General features: G+C 35.8%; 2 protein-coding genes across 6 annotated transcripts in view; one reads left to right on the forward strand and one right to left on the reverse strand.

The window, feature by feature from the left end:
• Positions 1 to 13072, reverse strand: part of LOC141436935 (troponin C-like) — a 50279-nt gene extending 37207 nt beyond the window's left edge. The window contains exons 1-3 of the mRNA XM_074100072.1: positions 12954 to 13072; positions 12839 to 12872; positions 5327 to 5470 (exon numbers count right to left, since the gene is read on the reverse strand). Coding sequence (XP_073956173.1) covers positions 5327 to 5470; positions 12839 to 12872; positions 12954 to 12956 — 181 coding nt within the window. The 5' untranslated portion in view covers positions 12957 to 13072. The remainder of the gene's footprint in view (positions 1 to 5326; positions 5471 to 12838; positions 12873 to 12953) is intronic.
• The window catches only part of LOC141437342 (neo-calmodulin-like), a 327352-nt gene that overhangs the window by 283359 nt on the left and 19237 nt on the right, over positions 1 to 24756 (forward strand). For all 5 annotated transcript variants that reach the window (XM_074100637.1, XM_074100638.1, XM_074100635.1 and 2 more), the window contains 2 exons: positions 22057 to 22141; positions 23133 to 23290. In XM_074100637.1, the coding sequence (XP_073956738.1) occupies positions 22057 to 22141; positions 23133 to 23290 (243 nt within the window). The remainder of the gene's footprint in view (positions 1 to 22056; positions 22142 to 23132; positions 23291 to 24756) is intronic.

Raw genomic sequence — 24756 nt, forward strand, 5'->3', positions numbered from 1 at the left:
AGAAGAAGAAGGAGGAATTCTTTGATAACTATAACTAAGATAAATATATATTAATACAGATTGTAATATTTATGCTTCCTCTAACACACTGCTTGCAGCTGTGAGTGAGTGGGACGCCACCCCGCTTCATGAGCGCTGGAGGTTATACCACTATACCACAGACCGGTCATCGAGGGAACGGGGTAACCCGCGATCTTCATGTAACCCAAGGCCGACCGATTAAAATTGCATGTTTGTTGATTTGATTGACTACAATTCTGATTTGGTTGAATTTATTTAATTTAATTTGTAATGTAAATTCATTTCAATCTTATTTCATTTTATTAATCATTTAATTTTAATTTCATTTTATTTGATTTCTAGTTAATTGTTATTGATTGTTTTTATGGACTTACGTCTGGAATAAATATATCATTTCATTTTTAATTTTCCATTTCATTAGTCTTAAATTAAATTAATATTATATGCCTGTACAGGCAACTTTAGATACCTCTATTATTATTTTTTTCTTCATCCTATGCACACAGATACAATAAAACATTCTCATTCTGAATTGTCTTTATTTAATCTTTGCACATGGATCCCAGACGTGGTGGTGCTTCACTATAAGCCTTATAAATAGACTCAGAGTTGCCCAGCGAGTTACGGAGCACTATACTCGGTGTTTTTCTACCGAATCGAATCAGTAATGAGGAGATACGTAGAAGAACGAGGGTCACCTACGTAACTTACTGAATTAACTTGGTTGGAGTGGCAATGAGCGCCTTTAGTACCGACAACAGTTCGCCGTTGGGGGCGAAAGCGCAGAGTAGGACATCTACCAACGAGATGTTCGGATTACCTCGTTAAGTCGTGGGTTCACGGTGTACGCGCCGCTTCCAATCGAAGCAACTGGGGGTATACAGGTTGGCTCATTTAGATCGGTCAGTATGGGAAAGTCTGAAACTATAAGACATACGAAAATCTGTTCTTATGAACCATGTCTTCGACTTTAGTAACAAGAAAAATTGGATTTGTATAAAAAACATTTGTACTCAGTTGGGGAATCGAACCCGGTCCTTCCGAAAAATAAAACGTACCTACATTATTTCTATTAGAATTTGGATATCGGTACTGTAGGTCATAAGCAACAAATGTTACTATAAAACACGGTATCTAGAATGAATAAAATACATTGTATTTCATATTATTCTTTATTATTAAAGAATATACAATGTTAGTAGTATAAGTAGATGACACGTACGTAGGTAATATGCTCATTGCCTGTCATATTTGCCCATTTGATAGCCTAAGTAGGTAAATACTTCACGAAGTTTGAAGTCACGGGGTTTGTTGTTGTCGCCAGTTGAATCAGATAATTATTTGGGGGAAAAATAGAAAAATGTTTGTTTTGCAGATTTGTGTTGTGTGTTTGATTTGTCTATATGAGTATGTTATTCGTTGTCTAGAACCCACAATACAAGCTTTACTTTGTTTGAGAGATGTTTTTTGAGTTCAGTATGTTTTGTAATTTTGACACCATTGCTACCAATGAGGGTTTGGTGATGAACGAAATAATATCGCTAAATGGTACTATTACCGAAAGATCCGTTTGATGTTAGAGTTTTACGGAAATACAAAACTGAAACATGGATGCACCAAAAAACCCCAGAAAAAGAGACCAGCGTTGTAAATCGAACCCAGGTCCTCAGCATTCCGTGCTGCGTGCCATACCCCTACACCACCACTGGACAGGAGTCTAGACACAAATGTCTCCCATGCAGCACTCATTTCAACCTGCTTTTTTTTCCTTAGTCACTTAAGCAGCGACACTAGTGACATCTATGTTTTAGCTCTCATCGAGAGACGTCAACACTCCTTCGGATCCGTTACTTGAAATTGCCTTGTTTATTTAAAAAGCAATTCCAAACGTGACCCTAACGATATTCCAACTACCAGAAAATCCCTCATTACGTTAGAAGTGTCTGTTTTTCATAACCAAAAGTAGGACACCACAAGCATATTGGTTGAAATAAGGTTTACTGTGACCATCACAAGATTTGATCGTATCTGATCAGATTGGACCATTAACCATCGACATCGTAATTAAACTTGGATCTCTAATTGCCAAACTTACTAAATTTCCGCTATTAAGACAGCTAACTTCATTATTACTACGGAGTAAGTGGCCATCATCATCATCATCATTATCATCATCATCAGCCGGAAGACGTCCACTGCTGGACAAAGGCCTCCCCCTTAGAACGCCACAATTAACGCCACTTGCATCCACCGGTTTCCCGCAACTCTCACGATGTTCGTCAGTCCACCTGGTGGGAGGTCTGCCAACGCTTCGTCTTCCGGTTCGTGGTCGCCACTCGAGGACTTTTCTCCCCCAACGGTTATCTGTTCTTCGTGCGATATGGCCTGCCCATTGCCACTTCAATTTGCATATTTTTCCAGCTATGTCAGTGACTTTAGTTCTTCGACGAATTTCCGTATTCCGGATTCTATCGCGCAAAGAAACTCCAAGCATAGATCTCTCCATAGCTCGTTGCGTGACTCTGAGCCTCTCTAAGAGGCCAACAGTCAATGACCAACAGTCAAGTGGCCATCAGCAAAGTGCAATTAGCGCATAAGTATTCAGCATATCACGCTGGTTCATTTCGGCATCAGAAATTGTGTCAATTCATAGCACAATTGCGGGCAAGATTGCTGGTGGCTGCCAAGTATTTAGCCGATTCAGATAAATCTGCTATGAAGAAACTTAGATGAGACCAACATTTTTTTTGGTGATGGTAAATCACCAGAAGATTGCCAGTACAATGGACGTCCCTGTATTGAGAAATATTTTGTAGGAAGAGATGACAGTGGCTGACTTAGATATCATAATAATTTAGATTTATTTCCGTGAATAGGGCATGTTGACGCCACAACAACATTCGCTGCGGCTCATCGCACTTTACAGTCACATCACGACTACGTCACGATTCATCCCCGGAGCGCAGCGGTTTAGACTGCATCGCACCGCCAAGGCGGCAATACATTATTTACTCGTATCGAATCACTGTACCTAGTTATATTAAAGTTATTGTGCATCATCCTGAGTTCTTCTTCTACGAACCTGATACCCTGGCCTGGAGAGAGCTACATGAAAGAGGAGTGCCCTTACAGGCCATTTATCCTTTGTTTTAACAAATCATCAAAATTCAATGATTTATCGCTTATTTTAGTTTTTTCTTTTGTGTTTTGTTTTGGGGTCTGTCTATTACTTTTTTATTTGTAAACGAAATAAGTAATTACTCTTTCACTTTCTCCGTAGTTACACTTACACCACACAAGACACTAAACTACACTTAGGTACTAAATGTTATAGACATAATATTCAAACCGGCGCCAAAACATCTTAATAGATAAGAGACATCAAATTTAATATCACCCACAACATGGCACGATGTTTATTTTTAATGCATCTGCTTTTCGTCAGCGCTTTAGATAGTTTTATTGCAACTGAAGTCAACAATAAACTTGCCTTGTTAGGTTAACGACGTACGCTGACAAACTACTTTTAACAACATATGTACTAGCTTTTGCCCGCGGCTTCGCCAGCGTCGAATTCAGTTATCGCGCGCTGTTCCCTCGGGAACTGAGCATTTTTCGGATAAAAGTAGCCTATGTCACTCTCGCCCATAAACTATCTCTATGCCAAAAATCACGTCGATCCTTCGTTCCGTTTCGACGTGAAAGACGAACAAATATATAAACATTCAACACAAACACACACACTTTCGCATTTAGAATATTAGTATGTATTATATTCAAAGTCAAGTCAAAGTCAAAATATCTTTATTCAATTTAGGCTATAACAAGCACTTATGAATGTCAAAAAAAATCTACCACCGGTTCGGGAAAACCTCTGTTGAGAAGAATCCGGCAAGGAACTCAATTCCGGTATTGAGTATACATTTCGGGTTCTGTATGTTAACTGAGACGTAGCTATATAGACGCATAGTGCACGGATGGTAGCGGTGATAAAAATACTGTAGTTCTCCGTCATTCATTTATTAAAAGTCGAGGTATGCCTGACCTGTTTCGTGCCAATCCGTGACTCCTTCTCAAGGTGAGCTCGGACGTAAAATCAACCATGAAACTCAATAATAATAAAGTAATTATGCCCTTTTTAGTAAAGTTATGTGTGCGTCTCACAGTAGTTTTAATTCAAATGTCCTTTAGGGGCTGTTACACTATCCATTGATTAGTGTTTACCTGACGGTTAAAGGTGATGCAGTCTCTATTTGTTCTGTTCGAATAAACGGAGACGGCATCACATTTAACCGCGAGTTAACACTAATCAATGGATGGTGAAACAGCCCCTAATATGAGAAATGGTTGAAATAGTGAAATCAGAAGTTTGCGTGAGTTGTCCTACCTATGGACAGGCGCCACCAGATATTTCAAAGCGGCCAACGAGGACAAAAATATCGAAACATGCAGTCTATTGTTAAGGTATTAGAGCTCAACATCTGATGGCGACTGGAACATGCCTATTTTTTTTTTATTATGAGCGGGAGGAAAACGAGCAAGCGGGTCATATGATGGGAAACGATCACCAGCGCCCATGAGTACCAAACGTGTATTGATGATTTATTTTCTAAAAAAAAAAACAACGTTTATTTTGTAAGTAGACCCCAAAGGGCTGTTTTAAATTGCGCTCTTCATCATGGCCAAGAAGAATGCACTGCAAGAAAAATGGCAGAAAGTAATTTTCTCTAAACTATACTTATTCCAATTCTTTTTTGAAGCTAGTAAAACTTAGTAAGTTAGAAATATTTAGTGTTGTTGCACAGCTAGCAGCCTTGTCGTAATGTCTTTTGTGTTGTACATCAACGATACCGTTCCAACTTTTTGTTTCAGAACCCTTTCAATTTAAGTTTTTCCGATACGCGCTAAAAGTTAAATACTTTTACTTGAAATATGTTATCTCTCTGCTCGTTATTGCAACATCTGTCCCAAAAAAGTTAGGCTCTTATCTGTAATCCCAAACACTAACGAACTATTTTATTCCTGAATGACTGTACAACGTTTTCACTCTAAGTTTCATAATAAATTCCTTTATTAATCAAATGCGATAACACTATGTCATTTTTGTGAAAAGGTATCTCAGTGAGACTGCGTCCCGACTGTTGCGAAAAAAATTAACCCCCTCCATATTTTTTTTCACGCCTGCCATTTTAAAATATTATATACTTACCCCATGTCACTCCAACAGTTTCGTCAAATCTTATGATATCTTATAAATACGCTGAAAACCGTCGATATTTACTTATAAATCATAGTAGGTACGTACCGTCAACATCTTCCGTCTCTAGCATCCGATCAAGCATTTGGTCGTCGTAGCTATGCACCATGGTGTTGAGGATAGTGCGCACCTTTTCTTTCTCTATGCGTCCTTGTTTACTGGAGTCAAACATGCTGAACGCTCGCCGAAGCACTGAAGGACAAAAAAAAACTGTTAAATGGTTATGAATAAACAATCAATCAGTTTATTTGTCAAAATATAGGTTCATAGGTACATGTAATGTTCAAGTGCCGGTCACTCTCTCAGTAGTTGCCATCTTTAATTTAATTTTATTACTAGTACTTGTAGGTAATAAGAGTGACAATGTCGGGTGCCATTTATTGGGTATTAGCACTGGAAAATTTATCTTACAGAGATCTCAAGGTACAAAATTGAGTATTAGGTCTATGCTGTGCTATGAGGGTTAAAAATACACCTTTCAATATATTTTTTTTAATTTTTTTCGAGGCTTAAGTGCACCTGTGTGACTATGCCAGCCTCATTGGAAGACTCAATGCCCACATTCATCAAACACTTCTCTTGCGATGTCCGAATTCTCTGGCTGCAAAGGAGTGATGGACCTGTATATTCGTACTGCATCTTCCGTTACGGATAACTCAAGATGATATTCACTGCTCCAAACAGATCCAAATCACTCAATTTATTTCCATAATTTTATTTTGTTGATCAACTTATGGGTAACCCAAGGCTGACTAGTAAGCGTACCGCAACAAGCTTGCCTTAATAATAAAAAGCTTATTTATTATCTGTCAAATTTAAAGTATCTTACTCCAGTCGTTCAGGATGTGCGTTATCTTAAATGGCAAAAACGGAACCCTTGTAGTTTCACCAGGTCGGTCTGTCTGTCTGTCCGTCCGTCCGAGGCTTTGCTTAGGGACTATCAATGTTAGAAAACTGTAATTTTGCACGAATACATATGTAAACTATGCCGACTAAATGGTACAATAAAAAAATAAAAAAAAATTTTTTTACGGTACCTCCCATAGACGTAAAGTGGGGGTGGGGTTTTTTTTTCTCATCCAATTCAATAGTGTGGGGTATCGTTGGATAGGTCTTTTAAAACCATTAGGGGTTTGCTAAGACAATTTTTCGATTCGGTGATTTGTTTGCGAAATACGAAATATTCAACTTTAAAGTGCAAATTAATTTTCATAAAAATAGAGCGCCTCCCCCCCCCCTCTAAAATCTAAACCAGTGGATGGAAAAATTTGAAAAAAATCAGGATGGTAGTAAGTATATCAATCATACAAAAAACACTATAACGACTAAGTTTGCTTAAGAATTATGGAGTAACAAACATACAGATACACACACACACACACACACACACACACACACACAGGTACAAACTTTCACATTTATAATATTAGTATTACTAAATTATTTTAGTTTACACTTTTTGATGGCCGTAATTGTAGCGCTAGAATTGCAGCGTCAGCAGCCGCGTCCCAAATTTGCTAGCGTTTTAGAACCCATTCGGTTTAGGATGCCTTCTAAAAGTTTACCCGATACACGCTGGAGCTTTGTTTAGTAGAGCTGAGCTTTTATTTTACACTGCTGGCGTTTGTTATTGCATTTAACAAGCAAACTTAATTCCACCCGTACTAAGTCAACGTCGGTTTATAATATAAATCCTGACACTTTGTATAAAACTTTCTTCATCATCATCATGTTTTTTTTTTTCTTTCTCTCTTTTCATTTTCGTTGATGGTAGGCAGGTACAAAACTGTTATATTGAAAATGTATTCATTTTGCTTGGCACTGTTTGTTTCGTTTTGTATTGTACATTTATATTTTTTAATAAGGTGATAATATTTGTTCTTGGCCCTCTGGGTTGTGGCAGAATATCAGTGTTTTGCTCCTATGAGCAATGTTGACCACTGAGCCATGGCCCTTTTGCACTACTGCAGTGCACACAAACAATTGAAAATTGTTTACTTTTAAGTTATTACTGTTCTTTTTTTTCTAATTTATGTAATTTTGATTGTGTGTGTTTGCAGTAACAAATAAACGTTTTATCTATCTATCTATCATCATCATCAGTCTATAGCAGTCCACTTCTCCCCTAATAACCGCCATAGCGCCCTGTCCTCGGCTACACTCATCCAGCTTCTACCAGCAGCCGTTCGTAGATCGTCAGTCCACCTGGCCAGAGGGCGTACACTTACGTTGGCTGAGACGTGATCTCCACTCAAGAACTCGTTAAATAAAACTGACGAGTTTCTGAATATTGAGTACTTGAGTCATTGCAAAAACGCTAACACTTACTCGTAGTATTATATGTCGCACGCAACAAGTAAGCATTGCATTTTTGTCTTTAAATCAAATCATAACTATCAATATTCAAGTGGGGGTGGAGGGAGTCTCCACTCTGTGAGTGCGGGGAAGAGGAACAGACAATGGAACACATCATCATGCGCTGCCCCTTACACTCCTATCCTGGACCCGCCGAAGACTTGGATGCACTAACACCTAATGCAGTTGCGTGGCTTAGTAGTTTAAGTATTTTGCTCTAATGCCTATATTTATAAAATGCCATACGATTAAATAAATCAATATTCAGAAACTTTATAGTTGTACAATGTGTGTGGAATCGTTATTATCTATCTCTCTGTTATCCTGTCACGAAAATACTGTATCGACTTGTATCCTATCCGAGAAAATTGCATAGCGGTGAATCAGCAATACCGCGTACCTAGATTTTTCATAAGGTATAATCTGCACTTTCAGAACAGTACAGTGTCAGTACTGTTAGCGCAGTGAAAATTATATCTTATGGAAAATTCAAGTTACGCGGTATTGCAGTATTACCGACGATAGTTCCCATGGGATAGTCACAAATGGATTATACAACTTAGGGATCTCCTTAAAACAAGCCTACTGTTCATACGTAACGCCCTTAATTATACGCGTGTATAGACTCGTTTTTGACCATCCCCACACCAACACATACCATAAAGCCGATACTCCTACACATGCCTTGTTGCTTCGACTCGAGCATCAATAACCGTACACGACCGACTCACTCAAATAATTCGATTACTTAAAAAAAATTAGGTTGAGGAAATATTCTGCTACTATTAATAAAATTTTTAAGGTATATTTTCTTCAGAGGAAAAATCGGGCGTTTCCTTTATTATCAAAAATGTTGTGCTAAAAACATAAACGACATCTGGCACACAAACAAAAGCCTCCATACTTATAACAGCCTATTTGCAGAATAATATTATCAGGTGAGAAAGAAATATTTTGAAGCACACTAGAAATTTAAAGTACTTGTACCTAAACAATTTCCATTCGATTTACTTTCCGTTAATCAAAGAGAATGGCGCAAATTCTTAGAGCAAAATTATCCCGCGCCCAGATCCGCTTCAAACAAAACATTAGGATTTTGGTTCAAATTAAATTCAGGCAAACAAGGCATCTAATTATAGCATTTTGTATTAAGTTTAGCAAAAAGTAGGTTAATGTTGTTTGAGGAAATTTAACAAAGAAATTTATTTTGACCATCTCTAGAATAAGTATATCGCTCGCATTTACTATGTAAGCGTTCATAGTAAAATGTTATTTACACCTCCATTTTGACAGTAATTCGCCGTAATTTAGTATAAAGGAAGCACTAAAACGCCGGGGCGGGTCGGTTAATACGGTCACTTGGTAAGAATAGTGACATAAATTAACCACACTGTCTTTATGCGCCATAAAATGCACATGTGCAACTAATGGCTAGGGATGCTGGTGTTCTAGGAATATCGACAAATACAGGAATATTTGTTTCATACATGACTTTTACAATTACGTCAAAACTTTGATCCGTTTACCCAATGTATGTGTCTCTAAGGGCCAGTAAAAGACGGACTGCATTCCAACTGCAACGTAACCGCAAAGAACTGCCGACTGCTCATACATTTTTACAGCGTGCAGTTTGCTTGCAGTTATACCGACTGCATTCATATTTCTAAGACTATAATTTGATTCGTTCTCTGTATTCTGTTTGGAAAGAGAAAAACGCTGATATTTTTAAAATTTCGCTACAATTATTAATTAATTTATTACAATTTTTTTAAGATGTGCTTATTCTAAAAGGGCATAACTCCAAAACTACGACACAATAGATCCATTACTTTTGTCTAGTCTGTTAAAAAAAAGATCACGTAAATCTGACGTAGACGTTGCATAGAGACGTTGTCATAATTATGACAGCTCCTTTTTCTGGTGAAAAAGGCAAAGGAAACATATCTATACTGTCGTAGTGTTGGCAAATTCAGCCATATTTTTTCATTTTTTTGTATTTTTTTAAATATGGAGAAATCAATTATAATAAATATTTTTCCATGTTCAGGAGGCAAAACTCTTTCGATTCCTGTAGTAATTTACAGGTGTAAAAAAATGAAATCTTGTCAATTGCAATGACAAATGTATGGGCCGTCGGCAGTTACGTTGCAGTTGGAATGCAATCCGTCTGTACTGGTCCTAATAATAAAATATGTATTATAGTTAGTTAACTCGAAGTATTATAATAGAATCTATAAAATAATTTACCTATTATAATAGAATCCTTTTTATCACGACCCGATGGCCTAGTGGTTAGAGAACCTGACTGCGAAGCGAGGTCCCGGGTTCGATTCCCGTGTCGGGGCAGATATTTGTATGAAAAATACGAATGTTTGTTCTCGGGTCTTGGGTGTTTACTATGTATTTAAGTATGTATCTATCTATATAATTATATTTATCCGTTGCTTAGTACCCATAACACAAGCTTTGCTAAGCTTACTTTGGGACTAGGTCAATTGGTGTGAATTGTCCCGTGATATTTATTTATTTTATTTATTTATTTATTTATCACGTTTTGCTTTTTTACAAGACCTATAACTTTTTTTTTATACGCAATGATAATGAAATCTACGATGTAATTTTTGGGAAGTCGTGGATAAAATCCAGCCAAGAAATTACAGCCAACAAAAAAGTTTGTACTTTTTCACAAAAGCTTACAAAAAACTGCCGTAATCGTGCGACCTTTTAATTTTCAGGTTTTTACGTTACCGCCGAAAATAGCAAACATTTTGACATACAAATACAAACAAAACAGCTCAGTGCGAAACATAATTGCTTTTACCTGCCCAAACTCACGCGTGAAACATACATGTACTTAGCAAACCCTGTGTTTGCAAAACGGAATAACAGCATTTGGTTGGATTTGCAACGTTTTGTCTGGTGTAAAATTTAAATCCCAGTAGGTGTGAATTCAGACGAGACATAACGTGTCGCCGTATTTAATTTGTTCAATTGTTTCGATATGCAAGGTTTGTATTGATGTCACGAGTTGACAATGAGTGTATAAATCATACTTGAAGTCTAAGCGGGATCGTGATAGTTTCTTGTTGGGTTTCAAAGAGGCTCTAACTTAAAATTAAAAAAAAAAATATAGCTCCATCGATACCATCGATGATTCCGTTAATGTCGAGGTTGAAAAATACACTATCGGTTGGCCGTTGCACGGTAGTAAAGAGGCTCTACAAATGTTACATTTTAGAAACAGAAAGAAGAGAAAAAAAAACTGATACTTGACAGCTGTCAATGTCAGTGTTGCATGGCTACAAATTTCAATAGACGCTACATATTTTTTGTCGATATTTGCACTAAAACAAGTTAAAAAAAAACGAATACTTGTATTTTCCGTGTATTTCCGTGCTGCGGTATCCGTGTCGTAAATAAAGCTGTGTCGCGGTTTAGCTATCTGCAGAATAACTTTTTTAATTTATAACCGTGGAGCAAAAAGTGCTTTCAATTTGGTAAAGGGAGTATATCGTCACTACTTTAAAAAAAACTCGTATCTCAAAGTAGATAATTTTTCTGAGTGGACCTTATGAACATTACGTCAAGGTTCAATTTTGTTGACATATTGATTTTAGATACGAGATTTTTCAAAGTAGTGACAATATAAATGCAATTTAGTTGGAGTAGTGAAGTTTATATGTATAGTACGATAAATTTATTACTGGCTGAATTAATGTAATGATTAAGTGTGTGGCAAATAGGTCATAAAATTTACTTGATATCTCTATGCTATCGCGTAACGTTGTCTTAATGAAGTTAGTAGTTGATGGTAGTTGTGTGTGTGGCTTCACTGTCCGTTTATTTGTCTGTCTCTCACAAGACTCTATCTCAAAAACCGTAATAGGAGACACCTAAAATTTATACATACATCATGTGTATTTTTGTTGCCATACGAAAAGAAAAAAAATATATATTAAAAATTAAGGGATTCCCAATATAAAATAACCCCACATACAACGCGTATATTTCGCTAACAAGCAGGGCTCTGCTAGTACTGGATTTTTGGAGATCGGCCATTTATAGCGTATATTTTATTATATTATTTGTTCTATTATTTATTCTGTTCATATAACTACAAATTTGTACGGAACCCTCGGTCACAGCTCGGACTATTGTCTCGACTCTTGTGTATTGTACTACTACGAAGTAGTCTTTATCGTACCTACATAAAATACATGCAAGTGACAGATGATGAGAAATAGATGTAAAGTCTTGCTTATCCCCTAAAGAGATCTCTTCAACCTTTTACAGGTCTTTAAAGTAATTTTGATGACGGTATTCTCTGAGGTATAATCTTCTGGCCGTACCCGCAATAAGGGTAGGTATTATCCAGATTTCTAACTTTCTTAAGGCAAAGATTGACTAGTAGATTACCTTAGAACTTTGGTTCCCAGAGGCCTAAGCTAATCTTATTTGTTAAATTGGTGTTATATTATATATATTGGAAAAGGACGAGTATTGAACATTGTGAATGTGATATCACTATGACCTTTCGAAAGACTCAGAGGTGCGAGCCGGGGTTCCCCACGGCTGCTTGAGAGGGCGATAGGGAACTTCGCACGCACCATTGACTTCGCAAGTTTGTGCAGGCTTCCTCACGATGTTTTCCTTTACCGCAAAGCTCGTGGTAAATTTCAAATGTAATTCCGCACATGAATTTCGAAAGACTAGAAATGATTTATAGGAGTTTAACTTTTTTTATGGTTGAGCTTCAATTAAATATGAGCCATTAATTAAAATCACACCAATTTCGATAGGTAATTTTCATATTCCTTCATTTTCTTGACACACTTAGGTATCACTTTACTTTTGCACTGTATTTTCATAGTAATGAAAATCGCAATAATTTTGCTCGTGTGACAAGTTGTCAAAAGAAACTTTCATATGGTTGTAATTTAAAAGTAAACTTTATGAGTTGTTTTCACTCCCTGTCAACAGTTACGTTACGACTAAAGTTTACTGCAAGTTTAATACGCTTATTATTGCAGAATATTATAATCTGTGAAACGAATTAGTTCATTTTAATGCCCGCATTTTATTACTCAACGCCCCGGTTGCGTTTATTTGCGAACGCGTTTGTTAACAAACTAATTTGAAACGCATTTAAAAAATTAGAAATGTTACGAATTACTTTAAATCATTGTATTAAACAAATACACTTACTTCCCATTTGCTCATCATCCAGTTGTGTAGCTTGCTGAAAATAAATCCAATTTTTATTTCAAATAAAAAAAAATTAAGCACTAACAATAATCCTGGTTATATCAATGCCACGCACCATTTTGAAAAAAAAAATCGGAACGCGCGTTCGGCAAGTGAAGCGCTAGGTAGTTGCGCGCGCACGGAGTCCGTTATAGAACTGGAGATTCTGGAGAGCGTTCGAAATTTAAACCTGGCGTCCAGCTTGACAACGGATCACAATAAACACCTAACTCGTTCCGTTTGGACTAGTTTCTGGATGACATGTACTTGTTAAGAGGTTAATTGTTATAGTTAGTGATACGTTAGAATGTTTAGAATTTCTTCAAGCACGTTCTTTAAAAAGTATCATTAATTTTAATAAAACTTACAAATCAATACTTATTTTTTGAGAACTTACCTATATACCATGTGAAAATGATATTTTAAAAGTATTTTTTACAACTTTAACTATAACACTACACATTTCGAAATTGCTTCAGATAATTTAGTTTCAAAATAATTCCGTAAAAGCATACAAATAAACATTAGCAAGACAAAGCGCTGTGATACGCAAAAGCCTTTAATGAGATTACGTGTAATCAGATTTGTGCACTCTACTTTGCGTTCTGCTCCTTTGTGTGGAAAAGTACGGAAATAATGTTCTTTATGGTTTACGGAATAACAATGGGAAACTGGAAAGTTTATTACGGTATTTTGAGCTGAGCATAGCATTTTATCATTAATTTCGCGCTTTTATGGTAGATGAACACATTCTTGTAATTCTTGTTCTATCGGTTTTTGACGGCGTCAGGTTGTCGCTTGTGAAAAGTTTCCTGTTTATAAGCTGCACTTTTATACGCTCGCAATAGCAATTTATGTATTTACTGTTAATAACCTAATAACTATCATGTTAGGTTTCCAAAGTTAAGAAGCTAACTAATGTGTGAACATCACAACACAAATGTTTTGTGAAACAACAAGAAAGAGTCAATTAATTGATTAACTAAAAATATTCGTAAGGGGCATATTTTTTAATTGTAACCAATTATATTCTCAAAGGCTTATACACAAAGGGTTCCGCACCACCGTAGGTACAATTTCCATAATTGTGCAAAGAGGACAGATAGCGCAGTAGTTTGGACACGGAACCCTAAAAATACAATTGTGCGGTGCTTTGCTTCATATAATAATTAAAAGCAGATTTTAAAAAATAATATTCGCAGCGTAAACCTTTGTCAACGTACAAGGTTCCTGTTAAACACATTGAATTATCAGAGTTTACATCAAGCGGTAGCGCACAAGCAACTTCATTCTCCACAATGGCAACATAGCAAGACTTTAATCAAAAATTAATTGAACAGTCGTTTATAATTAATATTAATAAAAGGTTTCTGCCCCGCGAGGCTTGGCGCCATTAAGGCTTTGATGGGTTAATTTCCCGAGAGTGAAGCTAACTCGATGCCATGTCCCATTACGTGGGACAATATTTGAGTATATTATAATTAAGCGTGAGCCCGAAGGAACGATTGACATGAACTGTTGCCACGGAAAACCTTAAAAATAAAATTTTAATGAGTTTTTGAAGCTTCTTTGATTCCAGAGATAATTAAGTAATTCTAATAACACTTACAAACAAAAAACGTATTTAAAATATTTATTTTCATGAACAATTTGTACGAGTACATAACGATTTTTAGTGGCGGTTATCTTTAAACCTTTATTAATTTTTCTTCAAAGTCAAAGTCAAAGTATCTTTATTCAATTAAGGCTGTAACAAGCATTTATGAATGTCAAAAAATCTACCACCGGTTCGGAAAAATCTCTGTTAAGAAGAATCTGGCAAGAAACTCAACGAGGTATAATATTCTTCTATTCTTATTCCTTCCTTAGTTATAAATGAAGAAAGAAATAAAAGAAATATTTTATTCACTACACAACAATAGACAACACCACACAAGACACTACAATATTATTAAGTACGATAGTATAGATAGGTGGTAAGATAGTATGTTGGATCATTGCGGTTGAAATGATGCACGGTTAATTACATTAAATATGACTGTGTCGAATATTGAGAGCTCATTAAATATAATCACTATTTACACCCCATACCACACAAATTTTATATCTATTTCAAATTATTTTATAAATATAGCCAGGCTTTAGTCGAATCATCTTATGTGTACATTCGTTATAATTATGCATTCTACTTTATATGCAAGTTGTTATTGATTTATAAATATGAATCGAATTTCTTGGAAATTATGAGAAATTAGTGCCGTTCTAATATTTATTGATTAATAAAGTATCTTTAATATCTAAGTATAATAGAGGGTGAAGCACAAAAACATTCTTAGTTATTGACAAAAAATATTTCAATTATCTATACGAGAACATATTTTACGTATAGATAGGTATATTTATATCGAGTCTTTGAATTTTTAAACTTCAAATAATTTTGTTCAGCTGATACGTTTCAGAAAGTTTAATTTTTGATACTTACTTATAAGTTTTTTTCTGATATTTTTTAATCAACTTTACTCCAATCGTCATCTAAACTACAAACCTGCGCGAAATTTTAAGTCAATATGCTCAGCTCACCAGAAGGGAGTAAAATTTAACTTTCGAAATTCTTAAACAAATTACATACGGGGAAGTTACGTAAATCTTGTAACAACGATAGTTAGTCATTTAAATCGATGTACATGATACCATTTTTGCATTAACTCGCAGCATTCACATCGGTGCTCTATGAATATTTTCCCTGGTTCAAAGTAAAACCTTCAATTAAAAGTTGAGAATCTTTATCTCCAATTTTAGTTATATGCTTTGCCAATTTCATGCATAAATTATAAACTTTACCGATGAAACTTTGGCTTAAAGGGCAATGTGGGTCTCAAATAAACATTTGTTCTAAGTAAATAAATTCGAAATGGATCTTAATAATACAGTAGACTTGGGAATGGAAGTTTGATGTTTGTGTACTAATGAGTTTGCCGTTCAAGTCTTAATGTTATGTGTCAACGTCTCGATTTTGAAATAAAACAATGTCTATTGTCACAAACTGAAGTTGTACAAATTGTTTGAGATACTCTAACTATTTATTCATTTAATATGAATGAGTCTCACGTTAGTTTCATGTTGAAATAGGTATATGACATAAATTTTACATCACATTGTGTTATAGTATGGTGTAGTATAAAAATAAACGTTTTCCGTTCCTAAACAAATAAAAACTATTTTTCATCTCTCCTGTTCGGAAAGTTTAATTTTCTTGGGTAGATAGCCGGGTGGAAAATTGCGTTTTCATCTCTAGGGTGGAAAGTATTTTTTTTTAATTTTTCGATTAGCCACGGAGTCAATGACACTTTTTTTTCACGTTTCGGGATGGCAGATGCACGTCGTGACCAAGGAGCTTATATACAACACTGGAGGTTGAACGCCGAACATCCGTTTGAAACAAGAAATTTGATCTTTATTACGTCACGAACATATTCCATCTTTTTCTTTAGTTAGGTTAGGTTAAGAAAGACATGGAAGTCATTCGTGAAATGTAAAAGAAAGAGATGGAATATATAAATAAGTAATAAAGGTCAGACTTCTTCGTTCGGCGTTCAACCTCCAGTTTTGTATATAAGCTCTTTGGTCGTAACCAACTCGATTTTTTTTATAGTCGGCCGTGGCAAGTGGCCAGGTCGAAAAGGTACCGTTGGAGGTTGGAAATAAGTAAATTCAATTTATTATTATTCTCATTTTTTTCTCCTTTTTTACTTTCCTCACAGTCGAAATGAAAAGTAAAGTGTCTAACTCGGGTGAAATTACCCATTTCCCCTCGAACTATTGGCGCTCTCACTTCGTTTAAGCGCCAGAATTATCTCGGGTGAAATGGGTCACTTTCCACCCTTGATTATCAATCTACTATTTGAACTGATGCAACCTCCTGTAACAGTTTCACGAAAACATATTGACACAGTACTTAATTTGACATTAGAACAATTTGAGGGATACAAAAAAACTTAATTTTATTCGTCATGATCATGGTGTTTAAATGCATTTAGTGGCTTTATATCGTCAAATTCTTTGCTTTTATGAACTTAGATTACAGATTTCTTACAGATTTTGGCGAAAGTTAACTAATTATCTAAATTAATAAGCACGAATTTGAACGTTTTGAAACCAACAACGTAAACTACACCAACTTTTAACAACATCGCGAAGCCGTCTCTGATTCATAACGTCAACTTGGTATTCGCTAAGCCCCTGTTTCTGACAGTTTGACACGCGAACTTTGCCAAATTTGTCTTAGGCTCATTGGTTGGATTTTGTTTCGGCAAATTGTAATTTCTCATTAACCCGCTTTGTAACTTAGCTCGTTTATTGCAATGTTTTATTTATTATTTATTATAATTACTAGGGCTGGCAGAATTTTGAATGCTTAAATTATTTTCACATAAAATGTTTACGGCCTATGATTACCTATACAAAACTGGATTTTTTTTATTTATACTGCAAAAGTCAACATCACACATACTGACGTTTTTTTGCTAGCTCCCTCTTTATGACAAGAGGAGGCAACAATACACTATTTGCTTCCCTCGCATGAAACCCTAAAAAGTTCAAGCCTTAGGCTTAGGATCAAAACTCTTTGTTCAACGTAGTACAGCAGCTTATTTGATTAATAGAGCTTTTTAAAGTTTCTGTATTTAATTAATGCTTTAATAAAAACAAAAAGTCGCCTAATTATTTTAGCAGGATGATTTTTAACCAACAACAATAACAATCCACTTAAAAATAAATAAGACCCCATTACAAAGTTGCTGCGCGACAATTTTCAGCGAACGTACATTATAGTCAGTTTCGAGAAGGCTACACTAACGACTCTACAACCACTATACAGTCATTACGGTGCTTTTCAAATTAAGAACGTTTTGTTTTTAAAAGTGAATGTGTTTAGATGGTGGTTGGTAGTAAAGTTCAGCTGTTTTATTTGAAGTGGTGAGTCGAGACATTTTTATTAGGTATTTTATGTTCGTTACTGACCAGTTACAAATTTTTATAATAGGTGAATGTCCAGTATAAAATAGCACTACTTTGTTGATTGTTGATAACTTTATCAGAAATTTGCGACGAGCTTTACAGTGAAGAAGGAAAACTTTGTCAGGAAACCTGCAAATCAATTCAATGGTGTATGTGAAATTTTAAATCCTATCTGGGTCTGCGTGGGAACTACGGCTTAAGAACCCTTTCATTCTGAGGGGACGCCTGTGCTGTGCCCAGCTGTGATACTGATACAGGCTGGGACGAGATAAACACTTAATATTTTTACAGAATGTATCATTTAATTAATATGGCCACTGTAACGAAAAAAATTACAGCGTTCCAAAAAAAAATTTTTCCGGTTCTTAGGTGCAGAAATCTTTGTATGCAAATCAGAGTCGCACATGGATAGTTTTACTACACATAGGTAAATCATCAAACTTTTTCAAAGAACACCCACATTCTCTTTAACCCTAATACGCCTAAACGACATTCCGAATCCCGTTCCCTCATAATTTAAGTAACCTAACCACTATTATCTTGAACGCCATTAAAAGGTTTAATTAAGGGATATAAAAGGCTGCTCTCGTTACGCCACACCCGGGTAACTGCATTTTTCATCATATTCCGTCCGTAGCTACGACACAGTAAACATATTTTTGCAGTTACGTTAGCTTAGCATACTGGATTATAATTTATTTATTTGTCAATAAAAAATACAGCAAACAACCAATGCGCTGTAAAATTCATATTAAACAAAAAAAACACAAAAAAGAGATACAAAAACTAATAAGGGATTTTTGGACGTTGTCTTCGTCGTAATACGGTATTTGACAACTCCTGATTTTGCCATATCTTAATATTATTATGAAAAATAGATATAAGATATATAGCGAAGAGAAAACTTTCGGTTAAATTGATTTTTGAAAAATCAATGGTAGTTATGGATTTAGCTGTGATTAGCGATCTATGCTTCATCTCAAACGCTGACATTTGGCGGTAATGTTATCATAAACTATATTTCTTTGTATTTCGTACAAAATAATAAAATTCAAACATTATGTTAACTTCCCCTGGCCCCTATTTCACCTACGTGACAATTGCCAACGACATAATATATCGAGTAACAATATTATTTGTATACAATAAATTTAATGATAAATATGTTGTGAAACCAGAATGATTTTTCCTAGTCGTCATTTCTTTGTAGATTTGTTGGTAAATCTTGATTATGAGATTAGAACTGCGTCAGGTTTGCGTTCGTTTTTCGTGATTAACACAAGCGTATTTTCAAAATCGCTCTATGAAACTTGTAGTCGCACTCGCACCTGTCAGCGTAGTGAAATGAACTTTTCTAAGTTGGTTTGATTATTTAAAAAAAACTAAAAGGCCATTTTCATATGCTTACTGATGAACTCTGTGTATTATGCCGTAATGGCGGGAGAAGACTGAAACGTACAAAAGTGATTTCTTTTGACGAATGATGCAATTTTATACTTGCCGAGCTTCTGATGGCCTCAATTAAGCTTACAGCCTGGATGTAATTTTTTTACACGGTTTTAGCTTTGCCAGTTTTGGGAGCTTAACGCGATTTTAGAGTAGGGTTGGAACAAAAACATATATGCTTTGGGGTGTACTTATTTATTGTAGCAACGGTGGGAAGCAGGTGGTATGCGTTTTTTAGGGTTCCGTAGGTACCTTAAAAGAAAAAAAAAGAATCTTTAAAGCATCACTTTGCTGTCTGGCAAACGTCTGTCTGTCAAGATAATTTTTATCAGGAACGCTGAATCAATATCAAATAAGTTTTTGGTAAAAATTTCACACAAGATTTTTTTTGCTGATTGTACTTTTTGTTGACTGTACTTGTATTGTCACCCAAACTACATTTGAATACCAAATTTCAAGTCGATGCCATTAACCGTTAACGATCTCCGTCCTGTGAAAACGATCCTGGCCGGACTACCAGGATTTCACTATCAGATTATTGTATTGTCACCAGATGTACATAAGTTTACCAAATTTCAAGTCGATCGGACTACTCGAAGTGGTTCAAATTTAACTTGCAAGATTTGACTCACAAAGTACGAAAATTACTAACTTTAGAAAACCACTTTGTTTTAATTTTAATCTTTTATATTTTGTTGACTTTTTAATTTGTACAGAACCAGCGCACGCACGTACCTAGTTTCTGTTCAAAATAGTTACGATTAATTACTTCCTGTACCCACGTATTGGACGGATCCCTAAAAATATTTTACCCAATATTGAAATACTTGTCCAATAATCTTAGATTCCTTAAGTGCCGTTTTAGGGAAACATTCTTATCGCAAATATTTCTAAGTTTTGGACAAACTTGAGCCTTTGTTAACGATAATACTATATTTAGGTGCATTGCAAGTATTTCTTGTTTGCTCAGGAATTCTAAACATAGTCAGTTTCGATATTGGAGAATGTTAGGATCATGAAATTCATGGTATTTTGCTATTAAAACGATTCTTTTTAAGTGATCGATCGATTTTGTTGACCACGCGAAATATTAGTTACCACCTACTTACATTACAAAAGGAATGTGTACCTATTTAAAAGTGATATGTAAAAATGTGTTTGCGGCCCTCCTGCAGAATAGATACTTAAACGATTTGATTTTGATTTTTATAAAACTTACAATCCCACTAATAATTATAAACAGGAAAGTTTACATGGATGTGTGAATGTATCCTGGATGTTTGTTACTCTTTCATGCGAAACCTATTAAATTGATTTTGCTGTGTATATAGCTAAGCATCTGGAATACCACATGGGCTACTCTATCCCGATATTTTCACTGGCTCGGGATAAAATCTCGAAATCTCAACCGCTGTGTTTAGTCATGAAATTTCGCACTTTTAGTGCAGCGTCAACGAAAACCACGATATAGTTTTTCGGAATTCCCACGGGGTTTTTTTGTTGACGAAATCAAGAGCCACAGCTAGTACTCAACATGACGTGTACCTAATACAATAGTCTTTGGGTACGAGACTGGAAGTAAGTATCGGAGCAACGTCAGCTGTTTCCTGCCAGATGCTCTATGCGAGCCGTCTTGGCTTACAATGTCGCTTGCAATTTCCTCCAAGCCATGCTCTGACATATTGGATGTCATTCAATTGTATATGGAATTTTAGTAGTGATACTTTTTCTTTTTAAGAGAATACAGCTTCGCCCACATTAAAAATACCTTCACCAGATATTTGCGCTCGTTGAGTATCGCCTGAAAAAGTTTAATTTTTAAAGCATGACGTCCGCTTGAATAATGCCATTCCATTTGATTGCAGACAAACATGGTCATGATGGGATTAACGTTATTTTTTTAAATGATGCAAACAAAAAGTATTAAATCATTTACCAGGGCATTTTTACTTTAAATGGCGCATTTTTTTTTTCAGAATTAGGTCGGACGAAGAAAAAATGTGTCCCTAATTATTTTGTCAGTTTTGTGACTTTTGTCTCGTACAGTTTATAATATAAACTGGGGACGTATTTTTTCTTCGTCAAAATCACTAGTACAAACTAAGTGCATGGTCAAAAAATTAAATGTGAAGGTTTTACGTAACTATGATTGTGAACGATACATTATCAATTACTAAGGGGTTGGTCTCTCTCACGTCTCCCGAATCATTCTGTAGTTAGAAAAAATTGAGAACCCTTTAATAATACGAATGTTTGCCCTCGGGTCTTGGATGTTTAATATGTATTTATCTATATAAGTATGTTTATCCGTTACCTAGTGTCCATAGCTTTGCTTAGTTTGGGACTAGGTCAATTTTGGTGTCAAGTGTCCCATGACATATATTTATAAAAAAAAAAGGATGTATCTAAGCCAGGAAAATTATATGTTTCAGCTATGACTGAACCATTTTGTTTTATTTGACGACCGGATGGCTAAGTGGTTAGAGAACCTGACTACGAAGCTTGAGGTCCCGGGTACGATTCCCGGCCGGGACAGATATCGAATAATACGAATGCTTGTTCTCGGATCTTGGATGTTTAATTAAGTATGTATTTATCTATATAAGTATGTTTATCCGTTGCCTAGTATCCATAGTAAAAGCTTTGCTTAGTTTGGGACTAGGTCAATGGGTGTCAAGTGTCCCATGATATTTATTTATTTCATTTATTTATTACAGGCTCGGAACAAACCGGCAGACGGCAGTGGGCACGTTAACCAGAAGAACGCAGCTGGACAGAAAGCTACGCCAACAAGTCAGAAAGGTAAAGAAATTCTATTAAACATAGATTTCTTATGTTAGGGCCGCGATGTGTGTAGCCGAATATTCGTTAGTACTATTATATATTCTGTGCTTGGGGCGAAGCCGCAGACATTTCGCCCCACTGTCGGTAAACTCGCGCACATCAAAGGCGCACATAAACTATCGATATAATATCTTTGTTTGCAATGTGGCCAGCACAATGCCGTAGGCCGAAGACGAAGTTTTATCGCGATGTGTGTGGCCCTACCATTATAGAGTTTATTGTTTACCGAACAGCCGACATATTTTAAAACTATCTTTAAATTACGAAAAGCGTGAATTTCCTCTGGTTAATTTCTACAGCCATTAACAGCAAAACGCATTAAGCCGTAGATTTGACTCATTTATCAACTCCCAGCTCAAATACCGCTAGACCAAAAAAGTTAAAATTTTGCATAGAAGCCTGCTTTTATAGACTGAGTGAGCGCAAACCAGCTGTTTATTTGTCCTCTACTACAAATCGCATATTTTAACCGATCATTGTGAAGTTTTGTGAGCAGATTCGATGTTTATATGGTTTGATTTTGTCTATATCCTTTCCAGAGATATTTTTTAAAATGTAGCCAAAGGGGATATAAACGCAAAAGAACAGATTCGCGAGGTTTACAGCTCACAGAGCTACTAATGCTACGTTTACACGCTTGCGGAGAATTGGTAAGCATTTACAAGCTCTTGCAAGCTTACACAAGCCAATCCAAACACACCATTTTTGGCAAGTTGACAAAGCTTGTCAAGCGAGTAAATGTACTAATGATGTAGGCAACGCACAAGGGGGACCTGTGAAATTCCCACAGAATATGAAGTTTTGCAAAGGGAGAACAAGCCGTAACCGCAGCTTAAACTTGTGTTAAGAAAGAAAGAAGACATTTATTCACTAATACGGAGGACACACAAATACAATATATGTAATACTCGTATATGTGTGGTCTAAATGATACCTTCTCTTTCGCCAGGTGGTCCTAAAACTCCTGTAAAGCCATCAGCACAGAAGGGAGCTGCGAAAACAGCACCGCCTAAACAGGCGGCAGCGGCGGCAGCCAAGACCCCGCAAGGCAAGAAGAAGAAAGGCCACAAGCACCAGCAGTACGAGCTCATTGTTACTATTAATTTGGTGAGTGGTTTCAATTCAATGTCGTTTCGTCGAATATTAGTTCATAGAAGTTTTGCATTGTTTTACCTTTTATTTTCTAATATAGTATATTAGCTTACCTACCATGAGCTACTTATTACAAAACGTAGACCGCGCTTGCCTTTACTCTTGATATTTCGAAGCGTCTATCAGCGTCAGGATCCCGGCTTGTCACCGCAAATACTTTTCCTAAATGATACGGCTTCCAACGTTTCAAATGGACACTTTTCAATGTAGCGATAAAACTTACACGAGAACTCGGCGTTTTCAGACATACGACGTAGTCAGTGTATACTTATTCGCGTTTGTCCATTTGCGTAAAGGAAGGCTAAATCGATTTTTAACGACTGCAGCGGGTCAGCTGTTCTCGTTATGGTATACCGCAAATGCTCTGAATATTTCATGTATTTCAACTTTAGTATCCACAAAGATTTTGGAAGGCAGATTTAGGAAATTATGTGGCGCCAGAAAACTGAATTTGTGTGATTTTTTATTATACATTTTGAAAGAAACGGTATGCTAAAAAAACGCCCATCTGTGCTTGTCTTTGAGTAGGTACTTGTCTTTGAGTAGTAGTAGGTTGGAGGGCACTCTTTGCATAGACAGATTTTTTTATTTCTCTTGTTTTTTTTTACTAGTATTTACGCTGAAAACATGTTACTATTCCAATCTTTTATTTCATTCAACGTCTTGTTAGAATAAAAATCGTTTGTTAGTTCAACTCGCTAATAAAACGTAGATTCAAAATAGTTTTATGACAATGACGACATGTTCTGGGGAATAAAACGCTTTTAGACGTTTTAATTTGAAGATGTAAGGCTGACTGTACACGAAGGAGGATATGTTAATTTACATAAGGTATTTGACACCATTCATAAATTGGCATACCTACTTATTCACTATCAAAATGCAATTTCCTCATATACTTTAAAATAAAAATAAAATTTATCAAGAGAAAGTGTTTTTCTAGAGTTGTGTCTTAGAATACGGTATTTGACTATTTTGTATGTTTTATAAATTAAAACTACACAATGCCAGTTATCGAATAAAGAAAGAATTTTTAAGCAACCTTTACAAATAACAAAGTTATGAGGGTTTGAAATTCAAGATTAGACAGAGAAAGACATACTGGCATGTGACGTCACACGCCAGTACCGCCATACTTGCTGCATAGAGAAAAGCGTTTGAGAAAGAGACAGGTGTATAGATTTTTCAAAAATTCACTATAAATCCAATTTTCAACCGATTTAAGTTTTCTCTTCGCTAAACACTGTCTGTATTTCTATATTTTCATAATAATATTAAGATATGGCAAATTCAGGAGTTGTCAAATACCGTATTGTCAAACGTCCTACAATTAAAGTAAGTAAACTCTGAAATATCCGTCGGAACCAAAAATAACATACTTAATGTAGATGTTACGGCCCGGCCACACTATACGCTACCCG

Source organism: Choristoneura fumiferana, chromosome 17, assembly GCF_025370935.1.
Source record: "Choristoneura fumiferana chromosome 17, NRCan_CFum_1, whole genome shotgun sequence".
NCBI classification, from domain to species: domain Eukaryota; kingdom Metazoa; phylum Arthropoda; class Insecta; order Lepidoptera; family Tortricidae; genus Choristoneura; species Choristoneura fumiferana.